Source organism: Anneissia japonica, unplaced genomic scaffold (assembly GCF_011630105.1).
Source record: "Anneissia japonica isolate Jap-2015-1 unplaced genomic scaffold, ASM1163010v1 scaffold287931_len176634_cov123, whole genome shotgun sequence".
NCBI lineage: Eukaryota > Metazoa > Echinodermata > Crinoidea > Comatulida > Comatulidae > Anneissia > Anneissia japonica.
This window is the reverse complement of record NW_022706238.1, coordinates 120,271-132,472: the sequence shown is the minus strand read 5'-3', so window position 1 is coordinate 132,472 and position 12,202 is coordinate 120,271. Positions and strand designations below refer to the sequence as shown.

Here is a 12,202-nt window from a genome sequence, read left to right as displayed (position 1 = left end):
ACGTTTGACCTTTATTGGGTCATTCTTGAAAATACACACAATAAAGCTCAAGACGTTTATTCATGGCCTCCCACTCATTATCCGTAGTAATGTTTCTTCTGTGTTATTTAAAAATTGCATAGTTATAATACATACCTTAGTTTGATTGCTCAATTTACTTTGAATATTAAACAATTAATATATACAGTATAAAGTATATTTATTATTGAAAAGTGGGTTTCAATTTAACATAATTTAAATTGAAAACAAACGTATGAACCATAGATTACCACCCTGACAAACATGCATTGTTGAGTAATAACCTATTGTAACGTTATGCTACAAAATACAACACATACCGTGGTTTTATTGCTCAATTTTGTTCTTTTAACTTGTTTATTTTACTTATTGTTTTTCTGGCTCATTTTTTTAATGCCTAAGGTAAAGGCATAGAATAACCACTTATATTTTACTTTATTTCTAGTAGAAACTTTAAAATGTTAAAGTAAAGTGTAGTTCAATTCATCACAATAACAAACAACAATTAACAGCATTCATTTATGTTAAATGAAAAAAAAAAATCAAACCCACAAACATACATTGTTGAGTAAATGATGTTATAAAATTCTGCTACAAAATATAAAATATATTATATACATATCCCCTGCTGAACTTCAACCTTTCTGAATTGGTATGAACCTTTTCCATTTTTAACTGAAGAAATTCAGGAAACTTTGTATGTGGATTAAAATGTTGATAATTACAACAATTAAAATACAATAATAATCAAATGTTTTTCATAACAATATTTGAAAGATTATTTAAATAATCTTTAAATTTAATTATTTCTTATTGAACTTTTTTTCTTGAAAAACATTTACTGGATATACCCAGTAATAATTAAAGTTAACTCACCTTCTGATGCATCTCCTTTCATACTGTCACTCATTTTTACAACGGATCAATCTACGAGGATTGAAAAAAAGTTGAGTTTTCCATTGATTAACATACATGTCAACACTACCGTTTTTTTTACCAGGGCTCGATTTAGTACTAGCCCGGCGTACAATGTCTAGTAAAAACCGCTCCGGGCTAGCCTATTTACTCCTCATGTTGCCCGGTTGTCTAGTGGAGAATTAGCAAGAAAAACATAAAAAAATTAAAAAAAAAAAAAAAAAAAGCGGAACTTTCGAGCCAATCCCTGCACAGGAGGTACCGCAGCGTAGAGAGTACACTCTTGCTAGCTTTCAGCTCTCCACATGCGTGAGTGTTTAATTATTAAGATGATCCCCAAGTCATTCACCAACCACTACAGAATGGCATGTTATCTTTCTCTCAATAGAAGATCGGTTGATCGTTCAATCTGGTTAAGTTAGGTAGTTAGAACATTTAATTTAATGTACTACCTTATATTCATATTATTTTCTCATAATGATATTTTTAAAATGTTCAACTTTTAATAATAAGTATTTCAATGCTATACGGTAGGCTAGGCTAGCCTAGGCCCTATGTCTTGCCTAGGCCTAGGTAGGTAGCCTAAGCAAGATTTATTGCCATTGGGGGTTAGTGACTTGAGACAAAGATTTAACAGATGCATTGGTTTCATTGATTTCTGGGCCCTTTGTTAAATATTAGAAAGCCAAAGTTATAACCAGGGAGATGTAAATCATGCTCATCTGTCCCTGTTATAACCAGAGTCGATTTTGCAGCATGGTGATTTTTTTATTTATTTATTCAACAATATTTTGAGAGGGTAGCTCAAACAGCAATGCTACAGAAATTATGAAATTGCAAATCAACCTTCAAATTTAATTGTCGCTAATAAATATTTTGAAACAAAAATTTTTCCTGTCTGTGGGCTAGTAAAATATTCTGTGGGCTAGTAAAATCTCTAGTAAACTAGCCCAGTGGGCTAGTTACCAAAAAAAGTTAGGGCAAGCCCTGTTTACCCGACTCACAGCCAATTTTTTTTCTCACATTTTTTCACATGCTTTTTACAAAGAAAATTGCATAGGCATACGGTACTTATATTTTAATATTTTCTTCTTTGTTTTTGCAATAAAATAGTCTACAAAAATACATCACTATCCATGTTATCATCCAATAATTTGCTTGGTGATAAAAAACTAGCAAGAGCATCGCTTCTAAAATCGTTTTTAAAATGGTGAATAATAACGACAAGAGTATTGTATAAAGAATAGTGATGTAGCTGGACCAGACCTTACGCTGACTAATTAACATCTCAACGAGATTTGATTGACAGATAAACCGACTAATCAACGAACGTTATTTTGTCACGTGATCAAAAACTTTTTCTTGGATATTTTCATTTTCCTTATAGCAAAGATACTAAAAACACATGATAGAGCACTCGCATAGTAAAAATAAGGTGGAAATCGTGCCCGACGTAGGCGGCGCCCTTCTCTTTAACCATGCAAGATTTCAATACTTCATGCCCGACGTACAGGGCGCCCTTCTGTTACTAAGTGTTTCCAGACGCATACGGTGCCCTTCATTTTTCACTAATGGAGGAAAACTTTATCACAAAATCGTCCGGCCATACGATTTTGCGCTACAGTATATTGTTTTCTATACTGATCCATAGGCTTAATTGTGTGTTTTATTTGGATAATAACAACGATTTCTACCTCCACTAAGGAATTATTTATTCACAGTTGTCACTGTCTGGGTACAATTGTACTAATTGTACAATTTTTTAATTGAGAATTGACAATAAAATACAGTACGCAACGACTAGATTCAAAAAACGCAAGTTTTTTTAGATTCAGCAGTAAGGGGCATCCCATTGTTTGTATTCCCACCAAGCATTTCGGTGGAACACTTTTTTCGTGTGGAGAATTCTATCTTGTGTTTCTAGTATCTTTGCTTTGCAAAGCATACGTGAGCCTAGCCTAGATGTTTATGTAGATACCCAGATTTACGCGAGCAGTGCGCATCAGCGACTTGGCCTTTGCCGACAACAAGGTTGACTGAATGCGGCTATTCCCTCTTCCTTTGGGGTGAAATACAGAGCCTTTTACCACAATTTCCCCGCCATGTTCCAAGAAATAAATTAATACTATAAATATATAATTCATTTGCATACCACCTACCCTGAATTCTCTTTCCTAAAGAAGGTTGTTAGCAAAGAAAATGTTCGCCAACTCGGTAAGTCTAGTTTTGGAAGGGGGTTAGTGAACACTTAATAATTGCTATCTTTTCCATTGAAGCTACAGATAGCATACCACACACATGCCCTTTCTTTTATCATTGCTGATTTTCTGATGACTTCAAACATCACTATCTCCCTCCCCCCAATAAAAAAAAAAACTCGGTGGGATCAAAATCTAAAAATGCAGTAATAAGCTAATGTCAACAATAAATAAATTGAAATGTAACATTTTACCACAATTGCTTAAAATAAAATTAGGTACAGTAGGTAAAAGCCTAATTTTCGGCAACATCTGCGGGGAAATTGGTTCTTATTTTCTGTAATCCAAAGACGGATTTCTAGGCCTTACTACACAATGTGAACCCTGCGCAGTTTACGCACATGTGAGTTTTTTAAAAGATTTTGAAACAACAGCTGACAGCCAAGCCCACTAGCCCACAGCGCTACAATTTTTTTTTTCATAAGGACACATTTTGTAAGGACACATTTTGTAAGAACACCGAGGCTGAAATTGCCTAAAAATTAAGAACAAAATAAGAACAAATTGAAATTTTAGATTAGGGCTTTAGTTAGAAAAAAATTTAAAAAATCCCAACAAATCTTTCTGTACCATATTTGCAGTAGGTGTGACAATATTATGTTAAGCCATCTAAACAGTATAGTAATACAGTATACTGATGTACAAAAATTATGAAAAGTGTTTAAAAACAAGAACAAAATAAGAATATTTTGAGTCTGAAAAAAATTTACTAGTTCTTATAAAAAAAAAAAAAAGTGTGGCTAGAGATAAGGTACTGTATTTTTTATTTAATTTGCTAAAGGTACGGTAAATGGCATTACGTCACCATCACCCAATGAAGTGCCAGAATGTCCGTGACATCATCTTTCAACAATGAGTGGTGCGCAAACGATGTACTGGGTAAGTAGAACATCAAAAAATACACTGCTGTATTTAGTACTGTCATCGATAAATATGGTGTATGGTTCCACTCAGTAGTCATGTCATTTATCTATAGCCATTATCAAACAAAAGGACTGAATCCTGTACCAAACTCTTGGAATAGCCTCTAGCCTTTGTTTAAATTATTCACTTGGTGGCGGCCCTGCTGTTACAGATCGATCTGGGTGGCATATATCAGTCATAAACTAATTCCTCCATGGTCATATCAAGTCTGAAGATCTCAATCTCAAAATCTCATCCCAAGTTTCAATCCAAGAAGCCTAGATAAACTCAGAATTCCCCTTCTTTTTAATTCAACCGAAATGTTTATACACTTTGAATGCACATGCAACCGTACATTTACCCAACTTCACATAGACTTTGTCACTGTTATGGATCTTTCCCCAATCGTAAACATCATTCGGCCAGATCAAGAGAATGAGTTCCCCAATCGATCGTAACTAGTAGTGTCAAATTTTTTGAATATACTTTTGATATAGGACCACTTAAAACAGTATTATGGTATATAAAATGCTAGTAGGCCTACAGTAAATAAATTCTCTTATTTAAAGTTAACAGTCTTTTCAGTTTTGTAGTGCAAGTGTTGTCATGTATAGATTAGACCAAAGACTGAGTAGTATGTCAACTTATTAAGTGAAAAAGCTAAGCAAGGCCCATGGTCCTATGTCCAGAGGATTCATGCCTCCTTGCTTTATATCTTGATTTCACCTCACTAGCACACCATCTTTTCCCACCCAACCACACACGATAGCCATGCATGATACACGGTTTACATGTGCTAACATTTTTATTTAACGTCACACCATAAACAGAAACAAAATTAGGCCTAAAGTAATTAGTATCAAAATGTGCAAATAGACTAAACACGGTTTGCAAATTGTCAACACATTTTAAAACTGTGCAACAATCTCATTGCACAGTTTGCAAACTGTGCAGAATCTTGCAGTTTCCAAATTGTGCAAAGAAATTGTTGTACAGTTTGCAAATTGTGCAAGTGATAGCTTGCGCATTTTGCAAATTTTGCAAATGTCTCAAATTGTGCACGACAAAAATACGGTACTATACTAGCCACAGTGAAAAAAAATGTACTTCAATAAATTGAGTGACGTTTGTCGTTTACGATTAGTTAGGCCTAGGGTAGGCCTAGCTAGGCAAAATCTACGTAAGGCATGCAATGCCGGTTGGTGGTCAATAGCCAAATGGCCGCCCTAGCCTGAATACTGATCATTTCTGTATTCAGGCATCACTTTGGTCGCGCTTCATTTCAGTAGCGGTTTGCTTTCAACAAATATATGAAGCGCCAGTGGAGTTGCAAAAACGCTAAATGTAATATAACTAGGCCTAATTATCATTGTAAGTTCGTCAATCGCTTTATCATACTTTTTTTATTTATGTTTTGTTGTCTTTCATGACATAGGCTACTTAAAAGCAAATAAAATGAATACTATTATTACTAAACTAAATTTCAATTAATATTATGGTATTTATAGGTTATTTTCTAGTTTTTAGCATTCCTAGTACCATTTTACTATTTTATCGGACAGTGTTTATTTTCGTTTTGTTATCGATCCCAACAAATACAGAAAATAAAATGAATACTAAAAATTTGATATTTCTCTTAGTACGGTATTGTTTTTGATATGATATTTTCTTTAAAAATCAAACATTTTATCAGGAAAAACCAGCCAACTCGTTATTTAAATACTGTAACATTAGTTTATTAACAATTATTTTTATTAGTATTAAAGTTTATTATTGAAATACCATCATAAGCCACGAACGTCCTCAATACGGTTGTTAAATCACTGTTTACATCCTCTCGCAATCGCATAGCATGACGATCAGGTTGGAAATTCTTTGGATAACTAGATAACCTGTGCAGAAAATGTAATATCCTATTAGAGGTCCTTACTACTACTGTATATTGGACCTGAGCTACTTACACAGGGTCCATGGATCGCACTTGATCCAAGTACTCCGCCCTAGGGCCTAACCTTAACCTGAACATATCAAGACTGGAGTTGTGTCTAAGGTTAGGGTACAGTACTACAGGTATGTAGAGAGAGTATGTACTGGCCGCCCTCTATCTACCATCTTGGTGCCCATTGAACAAGTCAGTGGTGCGTAGCCAACAAAAATAAGATAAGCTTTGAGGCAAAATTATTGAACTCATGTTACTTAAAAATCCATAACTCCGTAACGAAGAATCGTATCACATTATTTTTTTTCTGCAAATGTTCTTAAAAGACTATTCTACACCACTATACAAGTTTTAAGATATTTAAAAAATGTTTCGACCTCTGCCACAAGATGGGAAAAGAAGAGCCTATCTAAATAGTGTATTAAAATAGGCCTCTGCAGTACAGTACGTAGGTGGGTAGTACACTAGGACTACTAGGCCTCTAGATAGCTATAAAAATAGCGCAATACTTTTTCGGTTACCATATGACTTACGGATTTCTCTTATAAAATACTACTAGTTATTTTGGAGATACCATCGGACTGGGGCCCTAGCTGAGGTGTGCCACAAAGGTGATGGTGATGGTGGGATATTTGTAGTGCGCCTTCCACAATAAAATCATCTCAAGGCGTCGAAAAAAGGGAGGACCATGAATTATAAAAAATTAAATTATATTATATCTTATAATACTGAGCCTATATTATTCAGAATATATTTTTTTATATATATTATAAGTTAAATAAATATAAATAAATGAATAAAGTAAATAAATAAACAAATAGAAAATAAATAAAAATAAATAAATAAATAAATAAATAAATAATTGATAAATTAAGCCTTCAAAAACAGGCAGACCAAGAATGGAAAAAACCAAGCAGCAGCATGAAAAATGCGCACTCCTGTTGTTGAGACGGCGTCATCACCACAACTGCATACACGCAGGTACTCCGGCGACAGTATGCTGGGCTCCGGTGTATAAGAGACAGGTTCTGTACATTGCTGGCTTAGCCTAGCACTGATTCTAGTTACACAGTATATCGAAATATTGATGATTTTCAGCCAAGTAACGATCTTACTTTTATATGTATTGACTGCTAGATGATATCTAAATTTTCTTCTAAGTTACGATTTTGTAAATTGGGCTTTGTTAGGCCTTGCTGGTAATCGTTTATCTATCGGCTTGGGTATTCGTATTTCACTGATAAGAAGAGTGCACATGTATTTGCCTTTGGGCGACATAAACTTTGCTCTAGGCACTGTTTGTTTTATAATTAGTTACTCACGTCAATAGAGGGCGTTGTACGTAAACAAACAAGATGGCTGCGCCCATGTTACGATCGGGTAGCGCTGTAGATTATCTTTCTACTACGATTTCGTGTGATTATACGATCTTTTATTTGATGGATATTCATTATTTTAAGTGCTTATTACTATGTTACTTCTAGCCGTGATGTTATAAGTGCATGAACTAACTTCAGAAGAGCATTTTTTGTTAGGAACTTTTGAATATGCTTGATGTTGCGCAGATGATATGAAACCGATTTACAAACGGTGTATATGTGTTTTTCCATCTTCATTATAGGATCAAAAACAACTCCCATATTACGGACTTTTGAAGATGGTAGGACATTGGTGTTACCAACTACAACACCATTAATCGGAGGTGGTCTTCTAAGGTACTTTGAATGAAAATAGAGAACTTCAGTCTTACAAGGATTAAAGAAGAGCATGTTTTGTGACAACCAGGACTGACCATCACAAACACATGCTTCAATGGTTTTCTTGGCTTCAGACCAGTGGTTGACATGGAAGCTAAGATAGAGTTGAGTGTCATCGGCGTAGGCATGATATCGGACTCCATGACTGCTAATGATTTTGCTCAAAGGAGAGACGTAAATAAGAAATGAAATGGGGCCAAGAATTGACCCCTGAGGGACACCACTCTCTACATTAATGCACGCTGAAGAGCTATTTCTAATGCGAACCTGTTGCTTTCTAGATGTAAGATAAGATGTGAACCATGTAAGAACAGATCCACCAATTCCAAGAGATGCAAGTCTGTGAATGAGTATTTTGTGATTAATCGTGTCAAAAGCAGCACTTAGATCTAAAAAGACAGCCAGAATACAAAAACCATCAAGATTATAAAACCATTAAAATTATCAAGGTCAACCATTATATCGTTGTGGATTTTAACAACTGCTGTCTCAGTGCTGTAAAATTTTCTGTAGGCCGATTGTAGAGGATCAAACAGATTATTTACATCAAGAAAATTAATAATTTGATTTGCCACACATTTCTCAAGAAGTTTAGAGAGGAAAGGAGTGTTAAAAATTGGTCTAAAATTAGCAAGTTCATTGTGGTTTAAGTTAGGTTTGCATTGGCCTGATGATCCCCACTTTTAGGTCATCAGGGAAAGTGCCAGATGAAAAGGAAGAATTAACAATCTGACAAAACACAGGTAGGAAATTGTAATATTTTCGATAATATATTTTGTAGGGAAATGATCTAATGAACATGTCTTCGATGAAACTGTTTTTACAATGTTAAATATTTCATTTTCTTCTAGTTCTGTAAAGTTACTAATTTCAAAACCGTCGGCATCCGGCACTGAGAAAGCGTCAGCCGATATGACTGGTAGAGATGCTCTAAAAGTTTTAATTTTATTGTGAAAGTATGTGTTAAATGCTTGTGCTAATTCAACATCAGAGGGTGTGGATGGTAAGAGATTTCCTTTACTTTTACCACAAAGTTTGTTCATTAAAGAAAACAACAGCTGTTGGTCACTTCCACATTTCTCGACTTGAGATTGAAAGTAGGCAGTTTTTGTAATGGTTAAAACCGAGTGATATTTTGCACATTGCTTTTGAAAGCTGTATTATCAACAGAATCACAAGACTTGATCCATTTACGCTCTAATATGCGACACTTTCTTTTTTCAATACGACAATTATCGTTATCGTAAACACCCATTTACTATATGAATTTCTAAAGTTGTCCAGTGAAATGGCCTAGGCCCTGTCACCTACTATTTTATGAGCCGAGCAAACGCGATGCTGTACGCCCAGCTCAGGCGGTATGCAATATTGGTCAAGAAAAACTGCATGTAATATAATAATTAATAATAGCATATTGAGAATCAATTTCTTTTGGAATTTTGTTATAAATTCCAAACACATGTTGATTAACAGATATTTATTTTATATTTACTGTAGCATAAGCTTTGTGGTCACTCATGCATGCAAGGCACCAAGATGGATACCCAGCAGCGTCTCATGTTGCAACTCTCTCTATATAGGAACTCTAATTAGTACTAGAATAGACAATTGAAAAAAATAAATAAAATTATTAATAAGAAAATTTTATGTCATTTGATAGTATATATCTGTTAATCAACTAGTAGTAGTATATAATAAGAGAAATCTGTAAGTCATACGCTAACTGAAAAATTACTACGCTACTTTATAGCTAGCTAGGCCTAGTGTATCCCCTACCCTACCTACGTACTGTACTGCAGAGGCCTATTTTAATACACTATTTAGATAGGCTCTTTTATTCCCATCTTGTGGCAGAGGTCGAAACATTTTTTTAATTTCTTAAAACTTGTATAGTGGTGTAGAATAGTCTTTTAAGAACATATATATATCATATCTTATATTAATGAGCCTATATTATTCAGAACATTTTTTTAATATATATTATAAGTTAAATAAATATAAATAAATGAATAAAGTAAATAAATAAACAAATAGAAAATAAATAAAAATAAATAAATAAATAAATAAATAAATAAAAATAAATAATTGATAAATTGATAAATTAAGCCTTCAAAAACAGGCAGACCAAGAATGGAAAAAACCAAGCAGCAGCATGAAAAATGCGCACTCCTGTTGTTGAGACGGCGTCATCACCACTACTGCGTACACGCAGGTACTCCGGCAAAAGTATGCTGGGCTCCGGTAGCTTCCACCTTGGATAAGCCTCGGTTCTACTACCGTGCACTGCTAAGGTGGCGACGCCGGCTCAAGTAAGGGAGTTGCGACTTAAAGGAACAAAAAACAAAACACTTAAATACTCTTAAACTACAAAAATTGTAAAAAGATAAACTTAAAAAAGGTGGGTTTTAAGTTTCTTCTTAAATGTATGAACGGAAGTTGCTTCACGGATAGAGGCTGGGTAGGGTGTTCCAAAGTCTTGGTGCAGCGACAGAAAAGGCCCTATCACCGTAAGTTTTGAGTCGCGATGCTGGCACGGATAGTATGAATCTATTGGTCGTTGATCTCATAGACCCACTACAATTTACAGAACGTGACGTTAGAAGTTGAGAAATGTATTCAGGTGTCTTGTTGTGCAGGGCTTTGTACGTAATGAGCAGAATCTTGAATGTGATGCGCTTGTCAATTGGTAACCATAGCTGTAGTCTATTTAAACGACAGGCGGGAAGACCATACAGAATTGCATTGCAATAATCTAGCCGTGATGTTATAAGTGCATGAACTAACTTCAGAAGAGCATTTTTTGTTAGGAACTTTTGAATATGCTTGATGTTGCGCAGATGATATGAAACCGATTTACAAACGGTGTATATGTGTTTTTCCATCTTCATTATAGGATCAAAAACAACCCCTATATTACGGACTTTAGAAGATGGTAGGACATTGGTGTTACCAACTACAACACCATTAATCGGAGGTGGTCTTCTAAGGTACTTTGAATGAAAATAGAGAACTTCAATCTTACAAGGATTAAAGAAGAGCATGTTTTGTGACAACCAGGACTGACCATCACAAACATATGCTTCAATGGTTTTCTTGGCTTCAGACCAGTGGTTGACATGGAAGCTAAGATAGAGAGTTTAGAGAGGAAAGGAGTGTTAGAAACTGGTCTAAAATTAGCAAGTTAATTGTGGTTTAAGTTAGGCTTCTTAAGCATTGGCCTGATGATCCCCACTTTTAGGTCATCAGGGAAAGTGCCAGATGAAAAGGAAGAATGAACAATCTGACAAAACACAGGTAGGAAAAGTGTAATATTTTCGATAATATATTTTGTAGGGAAAGGATCTAATGAGCATGTCTTTGATGAAACTGTTTTTACAATGTTAAATATTTCATTTTCTTCTAGTTCTGTAAAGTTACTAATTTCAAAACCGTCGGCATCCGGCACTGAGAAAGCGTCAGCCGATATGACTGGTAGAGATGCTCTAAAAGTTTTAATTTTATTGTGAAAGTATGTGTTAAATGCTTGTGCTAATTCAACATCAGAGGGTGTGGATGGTAAGAGAGTTCCTTTACTTTTACCGCAAAGTTTGTTCATTAAAGAAACAGCCGTTGGTCACTTCCACATTTCTCGACTTGAGATTGAAAGTAGGCAGTTTTTGTAATGGTTAAAACCGAGTGATATTTTGCACATTGCTTCTTGAAAGCTGTATTATCAACAGAATCACAAGACTTGATCCATTTACGCTCTAATATGCGACACTTTCTTTTTTCAATACGACAATTATCGTTATCGTAAACACCCATTTACTATATGAATTTCTAAATTGTCCAGTGAAATGGCCTAGGCCCTGTCACCTAATATTTTATGAGCCGAGCAAACGCGATGCTGTATGCCCAGATCAGGCGATATGCAATTTTGGTCAAGCAAAAACTGCAATGTAATATAATAATTAATAATAGCATATTGAGAATCAATTTCTTTTGGAATTTTGTTATAAATTCCAAACACATGTTGATTAACAGATATTTATACTATCAAATTTTCTTATTAATATTTTTATTAATTTTTTTCAATTGTCTATTCTATTACTAATTAGAGTTCCTATATAGAGAGAGTTGCAATATGAGATGCTGCTGGGTATCCATCTTGGTGCCTTGCATGCATGAGTGACCACAAAGCCTATGCTACAGTGTGGCGATTGCAAAAATAAGAAAATTGAAAAAAATAAATAAAATTATTAATAAGAAAATTTCATGTCATTTGATAGTATATATCTGTTAATGAACATGTGTTTGAAATTTATAACGAAATTCCAAAAGAAATTGATTCTCAATATGCTGTTATTAATTATTATATTACATGCAGATTTTGCTTGACCAAAATTTCATAGCGCCTTAGCTAGGCGTAGAAC

The 12,202-nt window shown here is 34.5% G+C and overlaps 1 protein-coding gene across 1 annotated transcript; it reads right to left on the bottom strand.

The window, feature by feature from the left end:
• Positions 1-10,231: 10,231 nt before the first annotated feature.
• Positions 10,232-10,831, bottom strand: LOC117106073. The gene has a single exon (XM_033247409.1). It carries the CDS (start codon positions 10,829-10,831, stop codon positions 10,232-10,234), a length of 600 nt encoding a protein of 199 aa, XP_033103300.1.
• Between the last annotated feature and the right edge of the window lie 1,371 nt (positions 10,832-12,202).